The 27,402-nt window shown below is 38.7% G+C and overlaps 1 protein-coding gene across 1 annotated transcript in view; it reads left to right on the top strand.

Moving 5' to 3' along the window:
* Positions 1-27,402, top strand: part of TER94 (Transitional endoplasmic reticulum ATPase TER94) — a 351,159-nt gene that overhangs the window by 172,436 nt on the left and 151,321 nt on the right. The window contains exons 9-10 of the mRNA XM_090386402.1: positions 6,932-7,067; positions 13,416-13,528. Of these exons, the coding sequence (XP_090242528.1) occupies positions 6,932-7,067; positions 13,416-13,528 (249 nt within the window). The remainder of the gene's footprint in view (positions 1-6,931; positions 7,068-13,415; positions 13,529-27,402) is intronic.

Genomic DNA, 27,402 nt, shown 5'->3' with positions numbered 1-27,402 from the left:
AGCAAAACATTCTGCCAAACAGAACGCATGTTGTTGGCAGTGATTTCTAGTCAAGATGCAGATATTTTTGATCATATTTAAACGGGTAAAAAATAAATTTTGAATTGAAAAGTTTGAAAAACTATCATGCCATCTCGTCAGGATGGAATTAAGAATACTGAACACTGTTGCATGATAGACAATAGAGTTGGCACTGCAGCATATATATATATAGTACCTGTTAAGGCTCTTGAATGAGTTTTAATATGTACAGTAAATTTTCGACTTAAACTTAACTGAAAACCGTGTTATAGTGAAACACCTTGCTAAGCCGGATATTGCTTTACACGGTCATAGTGATATGTTGTGATATGAGGTGCCGTTTAGGCACCTCATATCACAACTTGGTGATTGTCTCTTCTCCAATGGAGCCGTTATCTCATGGCTATTCCCAACCTTGCGTTATTTGGCCTTACAAGAAGGCAAAATGTTATGACCTGCAAGATTTCTTTTCCTTGGTCGGATTACCGTTTCAAAACTTCTGATGTCAACATTTGCTCAGATTGTGTTAGGGAAATCATTCTTGAAGGAATGGAATCCTTTATCTAAACTGTGGTTTTCCAATAATTGTGTTAAGGCTGTTCAAGAGAAGAATGTTGTATATCATAATTGGCTTGTTTCCAATTCTTCAGTTTAATTTTCTGCCTACACCAAAGCTGGCAACAATTGTAAAGCAGTTATTAATCAGTCCAAACTAGATTTTGAACAGGCTAAGAGTAGAAAACTTGCTTCTTGCCCTAATAGTAGCCGAGCATTCTGGTCTCTTGCCGAAGCTATCGGCCGCAACTTTTGCCCATCTCTGCTCCCACCTCTGTCAAAACCAGATGGTTCTATTGTCACTTCAGCCAAGGATAAAGCTGTATGGCTAGCATCCCATTTTTCTTCCAACTCGTGTATTGATGATCTTGGTAAAACACCTCCCAACACACTATTCACTGTCCTGTGGTTTTCCATCAAAAAGGATGTCAGAAGGATTTTGACGAATCTTGATGCTAAGGAAGCACCAGATCCTCGTGGTATTTCTCCACACTTCTGAAAACCTGTGCTCTTGAACTTACTCCTGTTGTTTTCCGTCTTTTTTCACTTTCTTATTCCATAGTTGTTTTTCCTTCTGCTTGGAAATTTGCTCATATCTAGCCAGTTCCTAAATATGGTGACAAATCCCTCCCATCCAATTATCATCCCATTCCAATTACTTCTACTCTTTGTAAAGGAATAGAGAAATCAATTACATGGCAACTCTTAAACTGTCTAGAATCCTTCCGTCTAATCAGTGATCGCCAGTATGGATTCCGTCAATGTCGATCCACTGGTGATATTCTTGCTTATGTTACCCATTTATGGACAAATTCAATGAAAAGTTTGGTGAAACATAAGCAGTTGCTCTTGACATCTCAACGGCTTTGGATCATGTTTAGCATAAAGGTATTCTAAAGAAGCTTCCATCTTATGGTTTGCCAACTGTTTGTTGTAATTGGTTATCCAGTTTTCTCTCTGACTGCTCACTGAGGGGTGGTGTTGATAACTCTCTATCTTCTAATCTCCACTAATGCTGGTGTCCTGCAAGGTTCAGTTCTTTCCCCCACTCTTTTCCTCTTGCATATTAATGACCTTCCATTGACCCGAAATCCTATCCATAGTTTTGCCTATGATAGCACATTGCATTGCACTTTCCATTTTGAGAAATCTTACCATGCTCAGTGAGCTTCAATTTCTTGAATATCCACTACCAATTCCTTAAATACTGATGACCAGGTAATTCTCTAGTGGGGTAAAGACGACTTTGTGGACTTCAGTCCTAAAACTCAGTTCTGTCTTATATCTCGCAAAAAGGATTCTTCGGCTTCTATGCTTTTCTTTGGTGACACTCAGATTTCTAGGCAAGATGATATATCTCTTTTGGGGATTATACTGACTTCTAATCTCTCTCTCTCTTGGCACAAGCACATAAAGAAATATTGCTTCCTCTGCTTCTGAAAAACTTGGTTTTCTCTTTTGCTCTCGGCATTGTTTTCTTCCAAACAGCTGTTCACTCTGTACAAATTGCAAATCCGCTCTACCATGAAATATTGTTCCCATTTCTGGGGCAGTGCCCCCAAAACTTCTGAGGCTTCTAGATTCCATTCAGTAGAGTACAGTTAGGTTATTAATCACTCATCTCTAACAGATTCTCTCCACTTGCTGTCTCATAGACATACTGTTTCTGCTTCATGCCTTTTCTACAGATATTTCCATGGCCACTGTTCTTCTGAATTGGCTTCTATAATTCCTGCTCTCGCTTTCAAAACTAGCCCATCACCTGCCGTCACCAGCCAACATCCATTTACTATCCAACTTCAAACTTACAGAACCAACTTTTCATCTTCCTCGTTTATTCATTCAGCTGCCGTTTTCTGGAACAACCTTCATACGTATTTCCTGAAAATTACAGTCTACAGAAGTTTCAAGTCCACTGTCAACAAATATCTTCTTTCGTCTTCTCAACCTCTGACCAAGTCTAAGTACTATAGGCTCTAATACCTCTCGTGTTTGGGGTTTTCGTAAAAAAAATAATAATCATGGTATAATAATCTGTACTTATTCCTTGAGTGCAGGAACTGCTTTACAACCTAATGTTCCAACTCCCATCCCATTTTGAAAGAGATCAGAGCATACTTGATAAATCTTTCAGGATACAACACAGCGGTAAGGCTTTGCTGAATCCCTGGGCATGCTGGAATCCAGGAAAATGAGAAGGTAGATGAAGCATCTAAAAAATCCAATTGACCAAAATCTTCATTTGCCTCTATTCTGTATATGGATTGCAAACTTACTATATAGTAGTGATGTATTGACCAATGGGCATCAATCTGGCACAACCAAACCCATAATAAGCTCTTCCAAATAAACAAAATGCCACAGTACTGGAAATCTAGTTCACAATTAAACAGACTAGAAGCGGTTGCCCTTGCAATGATGGGCATTGTGCTTACGCATATCACACCTTCGTTTGCTGACAGTCGATGAACCTCTTAATTGTCGCAATTGTTCCGTCCCAATAACAGTGAAACATATCCTTCCTGTCTGTAGACACAACAATGTTGCTAGATTAGCAAATTTTAATTCAGCTCAAACCCAATAATAATTCATTGCAGATAAACCAAATTCTCAGTGATCAATACAAATCTGTCCAACCTATTTAATTTTTTAAAGCAAATTGTTCCCTCCTATGTTGCAGATCAAGTACCTTATCAAACATACTCTATATGCTTTCTTGCAGTTAAAAATGCTTTGATCCAGTTGTTTCTTTAAACTGGTAGTATTGGGGAATTTAAAAAATAAGTGTCTCTGCAGAATGTGCTGTACAACAGTCTAGAATCATCAAAATGTTCCTTTTTACTGAAGCCATTCTTCTGTCCAATTTGATAACCAAGGCTAAAAAATTGACCGTAAGGCAAGCACTTCTATTGGCCTCGTAATCACAGGGAAGTTGGTTAACTGCTTTAAAATATTCTGACTCGGAAAACTTACCAATCACAGGTGGGCTTCATTTTGTACTGCCATCTGAATTGGAGCATACCAGAACAGTGAACCTTTGTTTGCTTAATTTTCCACCATGACAAGACTCTCCTCGAACAGTAAATGTTTTGTTTGGAAGAAAATTATAAAATAAACATGTCTCGTCAAGATTAAAAATATCGTTTGCCCCATATTTTTCAACGATGGACCACACAGAACACAGTCAGTCTGTAGCCTTTTTGTTGTCTACTAATCCAGACTCACTGCAAACATTTCGCAAAACCAAGTTATTCCTGTCTTTAAATCTTTGGAGCCAGCCACTGCTGCATTTGAAGTCGCTAATCCCATGTTGCTGAGCTAGATAATTTGCATTTTCTTGCAAAATCAGACCTGATATTGTCAAATCAGATGCACGCATTTGTTGGTACCACTCAGTTTCGTTTCAAGTTCCTCGTGTTTTGCACCACAAATTCGTTTCCTGATTTTCATTGCTGCTCCAGTGTCACTCACTTCTTTTAAGTCTTTTTCAGTATTGTAGATAAAGTAGGTAAAGGGATATTGTATTCCTTTGCAATGTCGATTTTGCTTCTTTCCTTCCTATCTTGTATAATTTCTAGTTTAATTCCAGGCAGGCTTAATTCTGTCCGTCTACATTTTGTCGCCATAACACTGCTAGATAAGATTTAATATAAACAAATTTTAAATTAATTTAAAGACAATTTCTGAAAAAGACATCAGCTCAGATAAAATGGCACAAAAAATAGATTGCTGTATACGTTAGCAAAAGACTTTGACCTGGGGTAACAATTGCAACTGACATTATTCCTGTGGAGAGCGAGGGAGTGCATGTAAACAACTTAGAAAAACTTTTATTCTTTTGTTAATTTAACAACTCATCTTTCAGAGTGCACTTGATGTAGCTACCATGAACTGCTTTTATTTACACAAAACTAATTTCTAAGAAGTCAGTGCCATCCTTCGGGAAGTAGGGAGCCAGGTGGCTGGGGCAATAATTGGATTGCTTTGCCAAGATTTGTATTAAACATACAAAATTACAATATTTATTTCTCACAGGGTGAAAAATAACTTTGTAATACGTATTAACTGAATTTTGAAATAAACAAATATATTTACATAGAAAAGCCTATGCTTTCGCAGGGGAATGGTATGCGCTTCATATAAATGAGTACTTTGTATAAACCGAGTTTCTATTAAAGAGATTTTACTGTGTGTGTGTGTATATATATATATATATATATATATATACAGTAATGCACTGGTCCCACAGGAACTAGTAGTTGTTGGTGACTCTATTGTCAGGGAAACGGGAAACATGCTTTGTAAAAAGGATAGGTGGAACAGGACCAGGGTATGTCTGCCAGAGGCAAAGGTTGATGACGTTGTAGAGTGGATATCATCTTTTAAGGGCACAAAAGGTGATATAGTTGTACACGTTGGCAATAAGAGTAGGAGACCAGCAGAATTACTTAACAAGTACAGGTCACTGTTGAACGAAAGCCGAGAATTAAAGTTGAATTTGAAAGTGTCTGCAATTCTGCCCAGACACGATAGAAGGGAGTATATGATGAGAGCCTTGTTGATCAATTCGGCCATGGAAAGAATGTGCAAGGCTCAAGGGGTAGAATTTTTTTCAGCCTGGACTGTACTTGTTAACAGGAGAGACTGCTTCTATAGGGATGGGATACACTTAAATAGAAAGGGTGCAAGAATATTTGCTGATGCTATCGAGGCAGTGTTAGGTGGGTTGGAAAACTGATAGCTTGGGGGGATACAAGGACTAATAGTTTAACAGTAGCCGTTAGGCAGAGGTGAAGGTGATTCTTGCACAACTTCTATTAGAATAAGTAGCGACCTGGAGCATGGGGTGTTGGGGGTTTCAGGGACGGATGGCAGTCATCCTGAAATAGGTGCGTATATGGGATGTGTTAGGGTAACTGGGAATAGGAGTAGGAGCATGTATGCTTGCATGTATACCAATGCTAGAAGTATAGTAAATAAATTTGATGAATTTGAAGTGTTGGTCAAGACGTCAAAGGCGGATATTGTTGGAATAGCAGAGACGTGGTGTCACACAGATATAAGGGATGCTGAACTGGAATTTGGGGAGTACAATGTGTACAGAAAGGATAGACAGGATAGAAAGGATCAAGTACCTGATAAGGTACTTGATCTGCAACATAGGAGGGAACAATTTGCACCCAAATTGGAATGTCTTGGATGCTATCTGTAATCTTATTGCTTGTGAAAGTATTACATCAAGTGTAAAAAATTACCTGCTTCAGAAAGAGTGGCTTTGGACAGAACATCATCGAAAAACATGGTCTAGCAGACGAATGTGATAACAACAGTGCGAAATGGAGGAATTTGAAGGAGCATATGGATTTTGTTGGCGAGTTTGTGAAGGTGGATTATGAAGTTGCTACCACTGCAATGCCAAATCCAGAAGAGCTGCTGGGTACCAAACAAAAGGATGATGTTTTTGTTACCAGCGACAGCGAAAATGAAGCGCACACACACACACACACACAGATTGCCATCCAAAAAAGATGCCCAAAATGCATTGAACATAATAGAGAATGTATTGGCCTCAACGTCTGTGCTGTAGTTAAAAATGCATATAGGACAAAACTGTACAAACGACATTGGATTCTTTCTTTAAATTAGATTAATTTATTAAAAAGTTAATGGTTTGCATGTCTCCTTTTATATTAATATTGTAATTCTTTTTACTGTGATACTAAAATATTGTTTATATCAAAATATATACTATACAATATTTTCATTCCCGTTAATATTGCTTTTCTCGTAGTTTATCTTACAAATAAAATAAAATCTTTAAAAAATATGTTATTCCTATTATGTATTGTTGGACAAGGCTTTTGTTTTTATTTTATTAATTTATTTTTGATATTATTATTATTATTATTATTAGATATACAGTATGTACCAAAAAAAAAAGAGAGAAAAAAGTAAAATTTTGACACTTTTGGAACCTCGTTATTACAAAACGGGAAAATTTAGGTCCCTTGAACTTTGTATTAACGAGATTCCACTGTATGTTGTTAGTGAAATATTAATTTCAATCCCCAGTCTAGATTTAAAAAAAAAAAAAAAAAAAAAATATCCTTCACTCTTGCATACAGTTATCTGATCAACTACTTGAAAGTCAAAAGTTGGAAGGTATGCAATTCTGTTTCCAAAGAGATATATCAAATTGAAATGTTGATGTCTACATGTTTTATTTTATGATGGATATTGTTGCATTTTGTGTATAGTAAACTTTTGACATTAGAGGTTTAAATTAAAATGTAGTTCATAATGCCTCTACTTTTTGTTTTTTATTCTAATTGTTAACTGATCTCCCCTCTCTCAGACACATGGTGAAGTGGAAAGGAGAATTGTTTCACAGCTACTCACTCTAATGGATGGATTAAAGCAGCGTTCCCATGTCATTGTAATGGCGGCTACAAATAGACCAAATAGTATTGACCCAGCTCTCAGGCGATTTGGTAAGTCTTTTATTTAGAATAAAATGTGAATACAATAACCTACTTAAATGATAGGTTATGCTGTTGTCATTCATAGAAGTTTATCTGGCTATCCTGAATTCCAAGTTAAATATATTTGGATTATTATGTTAATATACTATTATATTAATATGGAGTATTGTGTGCTTCTTAGACTCAAGTCTAAGAGCAAAAAATATTAACCAGGGCACAAAAGGGTACACTTAACAAGAAAGATTTCAGTTCTGAAAATTGCAGTGCCTAGAAACTGGGTATCTGGTCCAAGTGTTTAATACTTTAATTGGTAAACTAAATGTCTATGGCTCTTTCTCCTATGACTTATACGGGGACAAAAATGTAAATATAAAAGGATGGGGTGCAGGATACATGTAAAAATTTGCTTTCAATCAGAGTAATTGATTATTGGAACAAACTTCCATCTAGGTTTTTTTTTTTTTTTATGAGAACCCCAAACACGAGAGGTATTAGAACCTATAGTACTTAGTACTGTGCTTGGGTTGGAGGTTGAGAAGACGAAAGAAGATATTTGTTGATATTGGACTTGAACTTCTGTAGATTGTAATTTTCAGGAAATACGTATGAGGGAAGGTTGTTCCAGAAAACGGCAGTTGAATGAATAAATGAGGAAGATGAAAAGTTGGTTCTGTGGGTTTGAAGTTGGACAGTAAATGGATGTTGGCTGGTGGCGGCACGTGTTCGGACTGTTTTGAAAGAGAGAGCGGGAATTATTGAAGCCAATTCAGAAGAACAGTGGCCATGGAAGTATCTGTAGAAGAGGCATGCAGCAGAAACAGTGCGTCTATGAGAAAGCGAGTGGAGAGACTCTGTTAGAGATGAATCATTAATTAACCTAACTGCCCTCTTCTGAATGGAATCAAGAAGCCTGAGAGAGGTTTTGGGGGCACCACCCCAGATGTGGGAACAATATTCCATGGCAGGGCGCATTTGCGATTTATAGAGTGAGCAGCTGTTTGGAAGAAAAGTAACGCCGAGAGCGAAAGAGAAAACCAAGTTTTTTAGATGCAGAGGAAGCAATATTTGTAATGTGCTTGTGCCAAGAGAGATTAGAAGTCAGGGTAATCCCCAAAAGAGATATATCATTTTGCCTAGAAATCGGAGTGTCACTAAAGATAAGCATAGGAGCAGAAGAATCCTTTTTGCGAGATATAAGACAAGACTGAGTTTTAGAAGGGTTGAAATCAACTAAGTTGTCTTTGCCCCACTGAAGAATTACCTGAAGATCTGCATTTAAGGAATTGGCAGCAGATTTTCGAGAACTTGAAGCTGATTGAGCTGGACAAGGTTTCTCAAAATGGAAAGTTGAATGCAATGTGCCATCATCAGCAAAACTATGGATAGGATTTCCAGTCAATGGAAGAAGGTCATTGATATATAAGAGGAAAAGATGGGGGAAAGAACTGAACCTTGGGGGACACCGGCATTAGTGGAGAAGTTAGAAGACAGAGAGCCATCTACCATCACCCTCAGTGAGCGATCAGAGAGAAAACTGGATAACCAATTACTAAAAACAGTTGGCAAACCATAAGATGGAAGCTTGTTGAGAAGACATTTATGCCAAACACGATCAAAAGCCTTTGAGATGTCAAGAGCAACTACTTGTGTTTCACCGAACCTTTCCATTGAATTAGTCCATAAATGGGTAACATAAGCCAGAATATCACCAGTGGATCGACACTGACGGAATCCATACTGGCGATCGTTGATCAGACAGAAGATTTCTAGGTAGTTTAAGAGTTGGCGGTTAATTGATTTCTCCATTACTTTAGAAAGAGTAGAAGTAATTGCAATGGGACGATAATTGGATGGCAGGGATTTGTCACCCTTTTTAGGAACTGGCTGGATATGAGCAAATTTCCAAGCAGAAGGAAAAACACCTTTGGAATAAGAAAGTGAAAAAAGGCGGCAGAGAATAGGAGCAAGTTCAGGAGCACAGGTTTTGAGAACAAGTGGAGAAATACCATCAGGACCTGGAGCTTTCTTAGCATCGATTCATCAAAATCCTTCTGATATCCTTTTGACGGAAGACCACAGGAGGCATTGAATGGAGCGTGTTAGGAATGGTGGGAGGTGTTTTACCAAGATCATTAATACATGAGCTGGAAGAAAAATGGGATGCTAGCAGGTCAGATTTATCCTTGGCTGAAGTGACAACAGAACCATCTGGTTTGGACAGAGGTGGGAGCAGAGATGGGCAAAAGTTGCGGCCAATAGCTTTGGCAAGAGACCAGAATGCTCGGCTACCATTAGGGCAAGAAGCAAGTTTTCTACTCTTAGCCTGTTCAAAATCTAGTTTGGACTGGTTAATAACTGCTTTACAATTGTTGCGAGCTTTGGTGTAGGCAAAAAATGAAACTGAAGAATTAGAAACAAGGCAATTACAATATGCAACATTCTTCTCTGGACAGCCTGAGCACATTTATTGGAAAACCAAGGTTTAGATAAAGGACGAGATTTTAAAGTGGAGTGTGGGATAAAGGATTCCATTCCTGCAAGAATAATTTCACTGACACGATCTGAGCAAACATTGACATCAGAAGTTTTGAAACAGTAATCAGACCAAGGAAAAGAAGAAAAGACGTCTCGCAGGTCATCCCATTTTGCATTCTTGTAATGCCAAACAATACGAGGTTGGGAATAGCCATGAGATAAAGGTTCCATTGGAGAAGAGACAATCACCAAGTTGTGATCTGAAGTGCCTAAAGGACCTCTCACTTCGACTGTGTATTTAGAAGGGTTATTTGTGAGGGAAAAGATTAAGCTTGTTGGCTGTCTGGTAGGATTGTCTGTCATTCTTTTAGGTAAGTGAACAGTCTCTGCAAGGTCATTAGTAATTGCAAAAGCCTAAGCATCTCGACCAAATGGGTTGGTGTGACTAGAAAATGGAAGCCAGCTGCAGTTGTGAACATTAAAATCACCAAGGCCTCACTGTTAGGAAAGTTTGACTGGAGAAGATCAAGTTGCAAAGAGAGGAAGTCAAAACAACTCCAAGTGATTAGTCAAGTTGGGAGAATGGTAGAGACAACAGATGAATTTGACACAGTGAGGCAGAGAGATTTTAAGCCAGAAAAGATTGAAAAGAGATTTCAAATTGCCAAGTCTCTGACAGGGAATATCAGAATGGTCATATGAACAAATACCACCTTTGAGGCGAAAGAAATCATACAGCAAATAATTTGGGCAACTGAGATGAGCAGTAGTTGAAACAACTGATAACTGAGATTCTGTCAGAAAAAGTACGTGGGGTTTGACAGACTCCAAGTGGAAATGGACATCGTTGAGATTAAAATGAAGACCAGGTATATTTGAGAAATGAACTAAGAAGTGTTTTGGTGGTTTAGATCTTTTTGTAGTAGGTTTACTCTATTAGTTTGACAATTCGTGGTATATTCAAAAAAGGTGGGGGGGGGACATGCTGTATGAAGTAATGAGATTTTTTGGATATGGCATACATATGATAAGAATATACCCAGATTCTTGACATAGTGGCCTCGGCAATGCCCCCCCCCCCCACATACGCAGTACTCGGACTCCCTCCATGCACTATCTGGCAGAGTAGAGGTAGCAAGATTATACACTAGCTGATCCAGAAACCTCCTAAAAAGTTACCAATAGGTTTGGACCAGTGCACTGTATCCTCGAAATGTAAGGAAGATTGGATCTCGCCATGGTGTTCATCATAACCTAAAAAGTCATCTCATACTGCATGATGGAAGAGATGGGGAAGGGTTACCGGAACTTAGCTATAGAGACTAAACATGGGTTCCACCACATCAAGCCTCCAATAAACGACGTGGTGGTATTGCACCTGTTGATGAGAGTCATCTACCACCTAGTAATGCCTGGTAACACAGAAGGGCGGCATTCCTCCATGTGGTGTGGGTGCCACACCTCGACCCCCTGCTTACATTGGTTCACACCTGGGTGGTCACCTACAGTATGCTTGTACATGGAAGTTATACCCAGGATTACTAACAGTCCCACCATCATGAAGGTGCAAGCAGAGGATTTGGCTGTTGCGGACCGTCCGTACTTCACTGAAATTAGGTCCACTGGACTTGAATTTCGCCCAAAAATTATGGGGAGAGGTTGAAAAGTTTCTAGCCTCTCATGAGAAGAATGCTGGAAAGTTGTAAAAACCCATTTTTTTTTCCCTTGTTGATCATGCCAGAAAGTCAACACTTTCTGGCATGATCAACTAGCTTTTGTAACCTGCTCAAATAAAACTCCAAAAATTTTTACTCAAACCAGTTGCTGATTGCATCCAGCACTGCATTGTCACTGTAGAATTTCTGTCCTCTCAAGTCCTGTTTTAGATTTGAAAATAGTCTGGAGCTAAATCTGGAGTAATGGTATTCACCATATAGAAGCCACAGGCTTTTGCTGCACTGACAGCAAAAAAAAAAAAAAAAAAACCCAAGTAGGTGAATGCATGTTATTGCACCAACAACACAATAGAGTTGCTGCTATAATAGCTTGAACCCACAGTCTTGCAGTGTGTCGTGATGCATCTTGCCAGTTTCCTTTTTCTTGTGAGCTTCAATTCCTTGTGGAAACATCTGAGTAGGTTAGAATAATAGTCTGTGCATTGAGAGTGGCACCTCATTCCAACAAATCAACCATGAGCACTCCTGCATTCCAGAAGACAGTTGCCATGACTTTGCCAGCAGACTTCTGCACCTGAAACTTTATTAGGAATTAGGGGTGTGTGTGTGTTTCTGCTGTTTCAAATGTCCTTTTGTTTCAGGTTTGAAGGGGTATACCCATGTTTCGTCCATAGTGACTGCTCTCCAAACTGAGCTTCATTAGTTTAAAAATGCTGTACAATAACATGATAACACTTCACTCTTTCTCATTCTGATCCGCATTCCGTGCTGCAGTGACCCACCTCAAAGAAACCTTCACTCCAACATCCACCACACCGTTGTGAACTGGCTAATGAGAAATGTTGAATGTTGCCTATTGTGCTTAAATGTTATTTTGCAGTCTTGCATGCTCATCACAAATGGCGTCCACATTTGCAGGTGTCAACAAACAACAACAAAGCCTCCCGCTGCTGGGTGCATCTTCAACACTGTCTTGTCCATGCTTAAATTCTGCAGCCTGGGTTTTGACTGTGTCATATGAAGGACAAGATTCTCCTAATGCCATCATAAATTTCTTTTGGTGACATTCCCTTTAAGAAAAGGTGCTCAATGACAGGCAGCACTTGATTCCCTCACTAGTCATTGTCTTTATTCACCTTCCACACTTCAGTGCTGCCCTCTGTAATGGAAGAGAATATAGTTACAAACCTGGAATTTTCTGTGAAGACACAGGAATAGTCACAGCACAGTTTGTCAAAATTGTCTTTCACGAAAACAGTTGATCTGTATTGAGCTAAAAACTTTTAAACCTCTCCCTACCCTTCATATTTGTAATATTTTCTGAATAAGTATTCTGCAATTTCTTATTTTCTCTTGATTACTTAATTCTCACTATTATTGTGAAATGAATTCCAACGAAGTTCCACATGTTCCTTACTACCCTGAAACAGATTTTTAAGTGTGGTTTCCTTGGAAAATAGGTCTGAACTAACACTCTGCCATATTAATGAATAAATTGGTTTTGTAAATATACCATGATTTATTTTTTGTGAGAAATTGAGCCGTTACCATTAATTCAAAATTAAATAAAAGAAAGGAAACACTTGTCCCTATCCCAATAACTAGTACAGTTCAGTAAACTAACTGATCTAATTTTGTTTCAGAATCCACTTTGAGATTTGATCATAAGGGCAAAATAAAATTTAACTAAATCAAAGAAAAAGAAAAAAAGGAATACTGAAATGCAAAAATCGTGTTTACTACTACTAATTCTAACAAAGAGGCTATTAATAATCATATATAAATTTGAAATGCTGAGGTAAAATCTAAAAATCCTGTTCCCTTACCCCACTGTTTTTCCCTCAAATTATTATTGGGGACTTAATCCACAGTGGCAGATTATATTCCAAAGCATAATAAAAATGTAATTTTCATATATATATATATATATATATATTAGTAAATTATATGTCCACAGGCCCAGTTTGCAAAGTTATGCCAATCCATTCCATTGCTTTTCAGCAATGGAATGGATTGGCATAACTTTGTGCGAACATTGTTTTGTATTCGTTATTTTCTGAAATATTTTTAAAAGCAAATAGTTCAGATTTCCAACCAAACTTTATAATCCCTAGGGTTATTATTCCATTCACTTGAATGTTGGATCAGATTTCTAATATGAAAACATGAGCTCATTTGTGTCACGATGCTTTATTTTTTCTTGCAGGCCGATTTGATCGTGAAGTAGATATTGGTATTCCTGATGCAACTGGTAGGCTAGAAATTCTCCGCATTCATACAAAGAATATGAAATTAGCAGACGATGTTGATTTAGAGAAGGTAACTTTTTCTCTTAATTTTAATTTTTAATTTTTTTTATTTCATTTTTGAGGGAGCTGTATCGTTAAGTGCTACACAACCAAATTTTCTATGGGATTTTTTAAAATAGTACACTAGTATTTGTGTTTGTAATTTTGAGTCTATATTTTTAAAAATGGCACCATACTGCTCTATAAGTATATAAAGAAGTAATCATTTTATCATGTAAAGATTCCACATCATCCCATGTGGCAATGTCTCTTCATGCCAAAATGGAGAAATCTCTATCAAACTAAATGACGTTTCAACAAACCATCTGGCATTAGGCTTCAAGCTTTGATCACAAGCTGGGGCCTGGAGTTATCTAACACTCTTCAGGACACTAGCATGGAAACCCAACCATGGCAGTTGCCTCCAGTACATATTGATAGACATTTTTAGCAGTGGGGAAAGAATAACTTCCCTGATATCAACATTAGACGAATACATATGGCTCACTTCACTTCAGTTTAGTAGCTTCATTCAACTATACACAGATGGATCCAAAACTGGTAATAAAGTTGGCACAGCTGTAATACTACCAAATGCCACCATCTCCAGACAGCTCCCATCAGAATGCAGTACAGTAAACCCCCGCTATTCATGGGGGTTACATTCTTGAGAAATGCCGCGAATACCAAGTTATGGCTCCCATAGTAATAAAGGGGTTCCATTCCAAAGTATGAAATATATAAGAAAAACTAGTCTAAAATTTTGTCTATGTATGTATTATATGTACCTTCATAATATGACTATGTACATAGACAGTACATAGTGAAATGCAAGCATATGGCATTGAAATGAAAATAAGAAACAATTTAATATTAAATGTAATATTTATTAGAAATTTCAAACAAATCTTTCAAACCAGCACCTTTGCTAGCTAAAAACCTTATCCCGCCAGTGCTATGACCAGTTTCACTAAAGTGTTGATAAAGGAGTTTTGCCTTTTCACGAATGATGAGTGAACTTAACGGAATTTTATTTTGAGTTCGGTCTTCTATCCACAGATTTAAAGCGTTTTCCATTTTTTCTAATTTAACATCACGAGTTACAGAGCAAATTTTTGAAGCAATTAGCGCATTTTCACGGACACTACGGCGGATTTTTTCTTCCGATTTTTTTTGATTTATCGTACCGTTGACTCATTGATTTTATAATGTTTTGCCACTGGGGAGACACTTTCACCATTAGAAATTTTGTCTAATAACTCAATTTTATTCTCTAATGTCATCACCTTCTTTGATCTTTTCACATTTCCCTTGTTATTCGTAGCCATATTTTTGTACGGGTTAGAAAGAACATGTCCACAATAAAGTCACTTTCTTCTGTTAACACACTCGAAAAAGTCAGTTTCACACTGCAAAACGGTAGATTTATCACTTTTGTAAGCATATCAATTTATAAATTGATAAATTTATTCAATTTATAAGCATATAAATTAAAAGCAAATGACGAAACTTTCCATGATAAGCGCATAACACATACTGAACAAGGATTATCGAGAAACATCCACGCTCACGATTTTGTCACCCCTCTCCCCCCACCCACTGAGCCCAGTTTTGACTGAGAAAGATAGTTTTGGCCACGCCCATTTTTTTGTGGCGAAAAATGTTCAAGGCGCTTTAAAATTCACATTTTTTTAGGTTTCATTTTATATTAAATCAGCAACCGCGAATAGCGGGGGTTTACTGTACTTATACTGTATTTTATTTATATATTTATTTTATTTTTTTTTATTTTATTTTATTTTATTTTTTTTTTGCTGGCTCTCAGGTGTGGGCAGCCTGGGAGCGGGATTGCTGGCACCCACCGGTATAGCACTACTTCCGGTGGGTGCAGGATTTTTTGTGCATGAGGCACTTAAAATAGAAGACCAGGCCCAGCACCAAGTGAATATGGGGGCCCATTAGGTCTCTTCGCCACCGGGGAGCGGCTGTGCAGGTGACAGCTTCTCCCTGATGGCAAAGAGACCTTCCATACAGGTCTGTTTTGTAGACGTTTTGCACAAGTCAATTTTATCAGGTGGATATAGACGGAAGTCTAGGTGCCACCTTAGACATAATAATAATAATGTACTTATACCTCAGAGTTATATGGTATTCTACTAGCCCTAGAGAATATAAAAGAAGCCTCGTACGCTAAATCCATCATATATAGGGACTCGTTAAGTGCTGTTAATTCTCTGCAGTGTAAATCCTTCCCTAGTCATCCTCTGGTACAGAAAATTTGGGCACAGTTATTAGCACTTCATGGACAGCTCGTAATATTTTGTTGAATCCCTGGACACGTTGGAATCCTAGGAAACGAGCAGGCAGATTTAGCTGCTAAAATTGCTACAAATGTGATGCCATCTAATATCAGGACTCCTTATAGTGATCATAAGTCCTTTATCAAACAGATATATGAAGAACTGTGGACATGCATGTGGAAAGATGAAACAAATAATAAATTTTTGAAATCAAGAGAAAACCTGACCAGTGGCAATCCAGCCTAAGACAAAACAGAAATGAAGAAACCATCCTAGCCCAATTATGCATTGGTTATACTTAGCTATCTACTAACAAACCCCACTCATAGCTATCTACTAATGAACAATGACCCTCCACAATGCAGTAATTGTTTATTCCCATTAACAGTAAAGCATCATAGAATGCCTGCAATATCAAAAAGAACGAAAAACAGCTTTTTCCTCTAATTTTCATAATTGCAATCAGTTAACAGTACAGTGTGTTCTAGGAGATCGAGAAAGCATGGATGACATTTTCCTTTCTTTTCCTAAAATTGATAAAAGAAATATCGCCTTATCTGAACCCCATCACCTATTAGAAAAACGAAGAAAATATCAGACAGTAATTAGTGCATTATAGCCTAAGTTGCTGATGCACCAACAAATCTAACAACAATCATGTAAAGAATTGCTTTGATTAACAATATGAAGTTAAATGAATCAGCAAATTTTTGTTATCCATGATTAACCCTTTTGAGAGAGAGAGAGAGAGAGAGAGAGAGAGAGAGAGAGAGAGAGAGAGAGAGAGAGAGAGAGATGTTTGCAAAACTTGAAAACCTGTAATATACATAAATTCTTTTAAACATTAATTTTTTTTCTATTTCAACTTTATAGCTGGCCATTACAGCAGGATTATTGTCAAATTTGATTAAGTAAGCCCTCTGTTTATATATGTATTATTTGATTCACCTTCATTAATTTTTGGATTTGTGTAGGCCCACAGTGTCTCAAATCTCATGGAAAGGAGGTGCTTTTCTCTACTACCTACCCCACATCATTTTTTAATGGCATTGAAAGAACCTTTAAAATGTATCTATATGTCGTATTCCTTTGGGCTCTAAAAATCATAGGCATACTTGCAAAAGGGTTAAAGTTTGAAGAACTTGATGAATGTTCATTTTCACTCAACTAATCAGAGTTATAGTAATAGTCATACAGTGCAAGGAGGCCAGAGGCTTTTGCTGCACTGGCAAAGTAAAAAAAAAGTAGATAAGAAAATACAAATTACAGTCAGTCCTCGTATAGCACGATAGTTGTGTTCCTAGAAACCCTCGTGCAATATAAACAACAGGCCCTATGGGAAAAATAGGGTTAGGTGCCGACCGCCCAAGATTGAACACACTTTTGTAACCAAAACATTACCAAACACAATAAGTAATCTTAATAAAATATTGCTAATGCTTTTGCTTCTATCGTAAGCAAACTTGTTTTTTGTTTGATTTTCTATCCAAACAGATGACAGCCGTTCCATCTCTTCCAATTCTTTGTGTCTTAATCTAATGGATTTTAATTACACTTTGAGTTGTTCCTGCTGTGAAAGTTTTTATTTTCTCTGCATTCTTTGTAATTCTCGGCGTTGACAGAGGCGGACTGGCCATAAACCTTACTGGGGGGAAACCCTGGTGGGCCGGAGGCTAGTGTGATTAAAATTGATAAAAGAAATATCGCCTTATCTGAACCCCATCACCTGTTAGAAAAACGAAGAAAATGTCAGACAGTAATTAGTGCATTATAGCCTAAGTTGCTGATGCACCGACAAATCTAACAACAATCATGTAAAGAATTGCTTTGATTAACAATAAACCATAGTATGAGGCCACTATAAATTTTCTCGGGTAAGAATTTTTGATCCAGTCCGCCTCTGTTTATCAATATTGCTTTTCTTTTTCTCTCTGAATCTGCAGTGTCTTCACCAGGATGCTTCCTTTTCACACCTTTTAAGTATTTTACTCATTTTTAGGTAATAAAGCACAATTACAAAACGAGGCACACTTGATATACATAAACAAAGCTGCGCTCGTGTAGCAACTGAATAAACAACACCGTAAAGGCAGAGATACACTATTAACACCTCACATTTTACTAAAGCACATTTCTAGGGGTTACTACCATAAAACAATTTCCAGTTGTGTTTCTGCTAGTGAAAACTGTTATAAACTGGTAGTAAACTCGATCTAATTGCATTTGTGATAATACTGATAGCTGGAATTGTGTGGGCTTTTACATTATTATGGTGAAACGTGTTTCTCTTTCACTGATATAAAAAACATAAATACATTTTCAGAATCTTTTCTTCATTCCTATTGTGTTGCGTTCGGTTGGGGTGATTCTGCGTTCGACTGCCATTTCTTGTAAACACAAAGGCGAATCGTGCATAAGCGAATTCGGTTTGTGTTATATAAGTTATTGTTTCCCTATTTATAAATCATGTATGATCGAATTCGTGTAGTGTAAACACATGTTATACGAGGACTGACTGTATTTGCTTCCCTTCTCACAGAGGTAACCATCCAATTAGCCATTCATTCAAACTGTCAACCTCGATGACCTGTGGGGAGGCAACCTGTTCTGGTGATCAACAACTAGCTGGTCTACAATTCCTACAATCTAGTCTAGACCTCTTCCCTTTGTATTTTAACTTTATGCCCATGAGCTAGAATACTCTATAACAGTGAAAATTCTGCCTTTGTTCATTTTACTAACCTCAATTAGGTAACCTCTGAGGTGCCTGATTGCCAAGCTCTGTTAGCCCACATATTCAGAGTCTTTCCTAATATGGTCACTCATTTTCTAATCTCACTATACAAATTGCCCATCTTTGAAACTTTTCAAGAAGCTCGGTGTCTTTTTCAGATAAGGTCTCCATACTTGAATGCAGTATTCAAAATGTGGTCCTCTACTGTTTTTAATTCAGTCCCCACCAAGTGTATAATCTATTTTGGGGTTCATCATCATAAGCCATTTTCAATCCACTGCTGAAGGCCTCTCCATCACAATGTCATATGCAAATCATAAATGGTTTCAGTACTCTCCATTCACATTGGCTCCTTTCTGTGACCAGTCCAATCTTCTGAAAGCTTCCTCAAGGGCAGCAGTAAACAACTTCAGAGATTTTGCATCTCCCTAGTCAACTCCTTTCTCAATTTTAATTTTGCTACTGTCTTTGTCTAGTCTAATAAGGGAGGAAGCATTCTTATATATTTTCTTCAAATCATAATGTATGGGTTATCTGTGACTTGCCTTTCCAATGCCTGTAACATTTCCTTATGCTCTGTGGAGTGAAATGCCTTTTCATAATCCACAAATGCCACGCATAATGGTGTTTTATATTCATTTGTTTTTTTTGTTTTTTTTTTTTTCCATTAGCTGTGATAATACGTGAAGGTGATCCATAGTTGAGAATCCTGTCCTAAAACCAGCTTGCTTTTTCGGTTGATTCTCATCAAGTATTCTTTCTAATCTGTTGAACAACTTGTAGATATGGGACAACATGCTAATTAATTTCCAATTTCTGAGTTATTTCTTATGCAGCAAAATTATGATTGCATTATTCCACTCCTTAGGGGTCACACCTTTCGTAATGTATTTTATGAAGAGTAAGTGTATTTTGTAAGTTCATCTTCGCCCAGGACTTTTTGATTCTTCGTTTTCTTCAATGCATGTTCTATCTCATCAGGAAGGATATCAGATGTCGTATGTGTTGCAAATTTGTGATCCATCTTCCCCACTAGTAGCATCATTCTCTTGCTCCTTATATAATACTTTAAAGCAGTGTTCTGCTATTTCAATTATGCCTTCTCTGATATTTATAAGTACACCATCACTTTTCTTCAGATTCCATATCATTTTCTTTCTGTATTGGTGCTCGTGACTGCTGATTTAAGTCCTTTGTTTTCCCTTACTGCTTGTTCTAATTTTCTTGTGTTAAATCTTATTCTTTTTGATGGCTTTACATAACTTGATATACTCAATTTTGCTTTTGTCAGTGTTTATCTTGCTCTTCGTTTGCCTTCTTTGGTTCATCATGACAAGTGTTTCTTGACTAATTTTTTCTTTTACCTATGGGTTTCTCTGGCTTTATCACTTTCAGAAAGATGTTGTATTTCGTCAATTTCTTGCTCCTGGAAGGTCTGCAGAAGCTCAAACTTGTTCTTCAGTTCCAGTACATACTGCTTTTAATACTACAAGTCACAATTTCCTATAGTTTTCTTTTCTGTGTTGTTTTATCTCTTTCCAATCTTAGCATTGAAGTCCCCCATAATGATGGTGTAGTGTTTTCTGTTCATCTAGAAGTCTCAATTTCAGTGTACATTTCTTCAACCTGTTCATCATCATGGCTCAATGTTGGTGGAAATATCATTATACCCTTTGGTTTGTACCTCTTAGAATTCCTGAGTAGTAATCTTAATGCCCTTGGTGATGTACTTTTGAATTCCAAAATGCCAACCCCACCCACACTCTTTTCACTGTTTACCGTTGGTGTACAGCGGATTTCCACTTGAACTTAAAACTTCCACTTTAAACTTAAAAACTTGAAAAACTTATAAGGCAGAATGCGCTGGTCCCGAAGGAACTAGTAGTTGTTGGTGACTCTATTGTCAGGGAAACGGGGAACATGCTTTGTAAAAAAGATAGGTGGAACAGGACCAGGGTATGTCTGCCAGGGGCAAAGGTTGATGACGTTGTAGAGCGAATATCATCTTTTAAGGGCACAAAAGGTGATATAGTTGTACACGTTGGCACTAATAATATTAAGAGTAGGAGACCGGCAGAATTACTTAACAAGTACAGGTCACTGTTGAACAAAAGCCGAGAATTAGGGTTGAATTTGAAAGTGTCTGCAATTCTGCCCAGACACGATAGGAGGGAGTATATGATGAGAGCCTTGTCGATCAATTCGGCCCTGGAAAGATTGTGCAAGGCTCAAGGGGTAGAATTTTTTTCAGCCTGGACTGTACTTGTTAACAGGAGAGATTGCTTCTACAGGGATGGGATACACTTAAATAGAAAGGGTGCAAGAATATTTGCTGATGCTATCGAGGCAGTGTTAGGTGGGTCGGAAAACTGCTGGCTTGGGGGGAGACAAAGACCAATAGATTGACAGTAGCCACTGGCAGAGGTGAAAGAGATTCTTGCACTGCTTCTATTAGAATGAGCAGAAGCCTGAAAAACAAGATGCATGGTATTTCAGAGACTGCTGGGAGCCATTGTGGTACAAGTAAACACATGGGTTGTGTTAGGGTAGCTAAGAATAGAAACAGGTGCAGGTATACTTGCGTGTACACCAATGCTAGGAGTTTAGTAAATAAATTTGATGAATTTGAGGTATTGCTCAAAACATCGAAGGTAGATATTGTTGGGATATCAGAGACGTGGTGTCACACAGATATAAGGGATGCGGAACTGCAATTTGGGGAGTACAACGTCTACAGAAAGGATAGACAGGATAGGAAGGGGGGAGGTGTTATGCTATTAGTTAAGAAACACATAAAAACCAAGGAAGTGAAGCCAGTCGACATCGCTGGACAGTGCAGTGTGGAGTCAGTTTGGTGTGACATAAACATTGGGAGATCAAAATTGAGAGTAGGAGTGTGCTATAGGCCTAATGACTCTGATGAGTATAATAAGGAACTGTACAGGGAAATAGAATGGGCCAGTAAATCAGAGTGTCTTATAATGGGAGATTTTAATTTCCCAGATATTGACTGGAATTTGGGGGCTGGATACTCACACACTAGCAGGGCTTTTGTGGATTTATTGGATGATTGTTTTCTACATCAGCATGTTCGGGAGGCAACTAGAGGGAGCAATACTCTTGATTTGATTATCAGCAGTGATTCTTCATGCATTAAGAATCTGCAGATAAATGAACCACTAGGTGGCAGTGATCACAGTGTGCTGAAGTGGGATTTACTCAAAGAGGTAACTACCATTAGGGGTAAAGGGAAGGGTTATTGCTTCCGTAAAGGCGACTACGATGGACTGAGACAGTATTTAAATTCTATACAGTGGGACCAACTGATGATGTTACCAACAGCAAATTCAAAATGGGAAGCATTCAAAGAACTTATCTTGGAAGCTACTAGGCTTTACATACCAACTAAGAAATATTGTTCAAGGTTTAGGCCAAAATGGATGTCAGATTAACTAATGAGGCATATGGCAGAGAAGAAAATGCATGGGATACTTACAAATTAACACATGACACAGAAGCCTATGATAGATACAAGTTGATATGCAACCAAGTTACAAAGGAGGTTAGGCAGGCGAAGGCAGATTACGAGAAATCCTTGGCAAGGGATGCAAAGAAAAACAGCAAAGAGTTCTTTACTTATGTAAACTCTAGAAGGAGAGGGATGAATCAGATTGGTCCTCTTGATATTGATGGGTCAAGTGTTGATGATCCTGCTCAGGTAGCTAACAAACTAAATGAATATTTTGCATCGACATTCACACATGAGGAGTTATTCAGCGAGGGGAATGCCACAGGTGTATTCAACTCTAGCAGTAAGTTACAGAATCTTGAAATAACTGGGAGTAAAGTGGAGGAGAAACTGTTGAAGATAAACACAAGAAAGGCACCCGGGGTGGATGGGATCTATCCAGTTATATTAAAGGAGGCAGCAAAGGAAGTAAGCAAACCCTTAGCCATAATTATGAGAGCTTTCTTGGACTCAGGGGAGGTACCCATAGACTGGAAATGTGCAAATGTGACCCCAATTCACAAAGGAGGATCAAAGGCTGACACAAGTAATTATAGACCTGTGAGCTTAACTTCTGTTCCAGGAAAATTAATGGAGGCACTGGTTAAAGAAGCACTGCAGGATCATTTAGACAAGACTTCAGTTATAGCTCAGACACAGCATGGTTTTGTTAAGGGGAAGTCTTGCCTGACCAACTTGATTGGATACTATGATGCAGTCACAAAAGAACTGGATGCAGGGAATAACTTTGATATTATATACTTGGATCTTAGAAAGGCTTTTGATACTGTTGCACATGGAAGACTGCTACACAAATTGGAGCAGTGTGACATTGGAGGCAAATTACTGCTATGGATAAAGGGGTGGTTGAGGGGGAGAAGACAGAGAGTGGTAATCAACGGACACTGCTCATCGTGGACTGATGTTATTAGTGGAGTCCCTCAGGGCTCAGTGTTGGGTCCATTATTGTTTTCTGTATTTATAAATGATATTGATGATGGTATATCGGGATTAATGTCCAAGTTTGCAGACGATACAAAGGTTGGCAGGGTTGTCAAGGACACTACTGACACTATGCTGCTGCAACAGGATCTGGAAAGGTTGAGCAGATGGGCTGAGAGGTGGCAAATGAAGTTTAACATTGACAAATGTAAAGTACTACACATGGGAAACAGCAACCCCAGAGCAACGTATCAACTCTGTGGTACAACACTGACAGTGGTAGAGAATGAAAGGGACTTGGGGGTGGTTGTGCAGGCAGATATGAAGTTCTCTGAGCAGTGCAGACGGGCTGCAAGAGTAGCTCATGGAGTATTGTCAATGATATACAGGAATTTTTCCAGCAGGGATAAGGAGGTGATTATTCCATTGTATAAGGCGATGGTCAGGCCACACCTAGAGTACTGTATACAGGTCTGGAGGCCTCATTTCAAGAAGGATGTAGAGCTGCTGGAACGAGTACAGAGAAGGGCAATACGATTAGTGAATGGAACAAAGGGGTGCTCTTACGAAGAAAGGCTTAAGTTTTGCAAATTACAGTGTCTGGAGACTAGGCACCAGCGAGGTGATCTGATAGAGGTGTATAAAGCCTTGAATGGTTTAAGCATGCTCAATGCTGATGGGATTCTTCCTCTAGCTCAGAATAATCACCTGAGAGGGCATAAATTCAAATTGAGGAAAGACAGATGTAGGATAGACGTGCGGAAATTTGCCTTTAGCCAGCGGGTGGTTGGTTGGTTGGTGGAACAGACTTCCATCCCTTGTGGTGGAGGTTGATAGCCTAAATAAGTTTAAGGCTCAGCTGGACAGGTATTTTGAATGAACGGAGGGGTGAAGTGGAAGTGGTTTTTTTTTTTTTTTTTTTGGCTGATGCTGCATAAGCTTGCTTTCTTGCATCAAATGCCTCTACTAATGCTAATGCTAAATGCTAAAGTGATTAATTTCTTGTTGTTTCAGCCAATCCAATGATATTTCAATTCACATTTTCTAATTCCTTTTCCAGTTCTAATATCCTCTCTTCACTGATGAGCATTGTTACAGTCCAAGTTCAGTTTCCGTGTATGGCAGCCTGGTCGTACCCAGACTTGGCACCCTCTGCTTCAGCTCTGATTCTCTCGCTGCCGTAGAAGGGAGAGTGAAAGTCGGTGGGGACAGATGGCCATTTGTTTCATTGCATTGCCATTAAGTGCTGGAGTGTTTGGTCTTTTCCTCTTCACTCTGACCAGTCTTCTTGAAGAGAATCACTTGTTCGTTGCCACCAAAATGATGTAACAGGGCTTACCAAAGATTTTGGAGTTACTATTCCCGAAGTGTATACCATGCATTTTGCTACATTAAAACATAGCTGTCACTTTTCTCTAATTACTTTATACATACCATATCCTAAGGAGTGCTGCTTGGCACTGATGATCAACTACTCTACAAAATTTTATATAGTCTGTAAATTTTGACATCAAGCGTTCTATCGCATAGTCGATGTTGTGTATGACAATCAGAAAGGTCAAAGAACCAATCCCTGGGGACTTCACTTCTGACTTTATGCCCTCTGAAGAATATCCATTAATCACAACCTTCTGCCCTACAGCTATCCAGCAATCCATCTATAATAATCATCTAGTTTATATAAAAAATATTTTTCCAATGGCGAGTTTCCCTCTCACTTTATTCTGATCAGTCTGTGCATATTGAAGTCACCCACATAAGACATTATACTAGCTTGCACATGCTATTTGCATGTGGCGAATCATCATACTCTTCACAATCTTCTGGTTTGTAAATTACTCCCGCTCTCATACCTTTGCTTCTCCCCTCGACATGGGCACCTGTACATGGTGAGAGGACCTCTCAGTGATACTGCTGGTCTTCCAGATTAGCATCACTAATCTGGAAAACTGGGATCCAATGCCCATATCTTGATTTCAGGGTTACATCGTTGGAAGCGGTGCACCATGGCCAGTGGAAACTCAGAAAGGGGATACTGGTGGTTGAGGGGTCCAGCCTTAATACACCACTTTGGCCCCTGCTTCGACAAGATGGGGTGGTCCTGGATTGTCCCGACTGGGATCAATCGGTGAGTGGTTCTTACTGCTAGGGTCAACTGCGTTCCAATAAGTCTCCCTCCATTTGGTCCTGGGACAGGATCAAGGCTTACTGGAAATGTGGGTGTTCCCTCGTAGGGCTCCGTGGTGGGTGAGGTACTTAGGGCATCTGAAATTTTTATTTTATTCCTATAAGTAACTCTACCTAATTGAAATGATAGCACCGAAAACACCTTCGTAAAAAGAGCCAGAACTGAGGACACACCACCATCAGTGACACTACTCTTCCTCATTCTCCATTCCACCGAAGAACAGTCAATCGGAAAGATGTCACCCTTCTTTGTCCAGAAAGGATAAGAAGATGGGGCAAGATCACCAAAATCAGTTAAACAACTGTGTTCTGGCGACATTTTTGTTGAAGCTTCCAGCGCAAAAATACTAAATTCTACATCCATAGGTCATATCACCATAACCTCCCCCCCCACACACACACATACAAAACTCTGAATTCTTCACGAGGTGTTATATCAGAGTGGGACCTTTTTTCATGTCTCTGAAGAAAAGATATGCTCTGAATTGAAAGACCGAGGAGTGACAGCTGTCAAGAGAATATTGATATGAAAGGATGGGAATCTCATCCCTACCCAAGTTCTTATCCTCACATTCAACACCCCACGGCCTCTAAGTTCCATCAAATCTGGCTATCTAAACTGCCAAGTGAAGATTTACATTCCATACCTACTGAGGTGTTTTAGATGCCAAAAATACGGCCACTCACAAACAGCTTGTCGTGGTAACCCTGCCTGTGCTCGATGTCGTGCTGAAGACCACTGGAGCAAGGAACGTTCAGCCTCAAAACTGATCTGTGTCAATTAGCATTAGCATTAGTAGAGGCATTTGATGCAAGAAAGCAAGCTTATGCAGCATCAGCCAAAAAAAAAAAAAAAAAACCCTTCCACTTCACCCCTCTGTTCGTTCGAAATACCTGTCCAGCAAAGCCTTAAATTTATTTAGGCTATCACCTTCCACAACAAGGGATGGAAGTCTGTTCCACCAACCAACTACTCGCTGGCTAAAGGCAAATTTCCGCACATCTATCCTACATCTGTCTTTCCTCAATTTGAATTTATGCCCTCTCAGGTAATTATTCTGAGCAAGAGACAGTATCCCATCAGCATTGAGCATGCTCAAACCATTCAAGGCTTTGTACACCTCTATCAGATCACCTCGCCGGTGCCTAGTCTCCAGACAGTAATTTGCAAAACTTAAGCCTTTCTTCGTAAGAGCAACCCTTCGTTCCATTCACTAACCTTGTTGCCTTTCTCTGCATACAGTATTCAAGGTGCGGCCTGACCATTGCCTTATACAAGGGAATAATCACCTCCCTATCCCTGCTAGAAAAATTCCTGTATATCATTGATAAGACACCATGAGCTACTCTTGCAGCCCATCTGCACTGCTCAGAGAACTTCATATCTGCCTGCACAATTACCCCCAGGTCCTTTTCATTCTCTACCACTGTCAGTGTAGTACCACGGAGTTGATATGTTGCTCTAGGGGTTGCTGTTTCCCATATGTAGTACTTTACATTTGTCAATGTTAAACTTCATTTGCCACCTCTCAGTCCATCTGCTCAACCTTTCCAGATCCTGTTGCAGCAGCATAGCGTCAGTAGCGTCCTTAACAACCCTGCCAACCTTTGTATCATCTGCAAACTTGGATATTAAGCTTGATATACCATCATCAATATTATTTATAAATACAGAAAACAATGGACCCAACACTGAACCCTGAGGAACTGTACTAATAACATTAGTCCACGATGAGCATTGTCCATTAATTACCACTCTCTGTCTTCTGCCACTCAACCATCTCTTTATCCATAGCAATAATTTGCCACCAATGCCACACTGGTCCAATTTGTGCAGCAGTCTTCCATGTCCAACAGTATCAAAAGCCTTTCTAAGATCCAAATATATAATATCAAAGTTATTCCCTGCATCCAGTTCTTTTGTGACTGCATCATAGTATCCAATCAAATTGGTCAGGCAAGACCTTCCCTTAACAAAACCATGCTGTGTCTGAGCTATAACTGAATTCTTGTCAAGATGATCCTGCAGTGCTTCCATTAATTTTCCTGGAACAGAAGTTAAACTCACAGGTCTATAATTACTTGTGTCGGCCTTTGATCCTCCTTTGTGAATTGGGGTTACATTTGCACATCTTTAGTCTGTGGGTACTTCCCGCGGTCCAAGGAAGCTCTCATAATTATGGCTAATGGATTGCTTACATCCTTTGCTGCCTCCTTTAATGTAACTGGATAGA

The sequence above is a fragment of the Mastigoproctus giganteus genome, chromosome 12, assembly GCF_048544385.1.
Source record: "Mastigoproctus giganteus isolate SK-2022 chromosome 12, ASM4854438v1, whole genome shotgun sequence".
Lineage (NCBI taxonomy): Eukaryota > Metazoa > Arthropoda > Arachnida > Uropygi > Thelyphonidae > Mastigoproctus > Mastigoproctus giganteus.
Note: the sequence above shows the minus strand (reverse complement) of the source record. Positions and strands in the feature narration are given on the sequence as shown.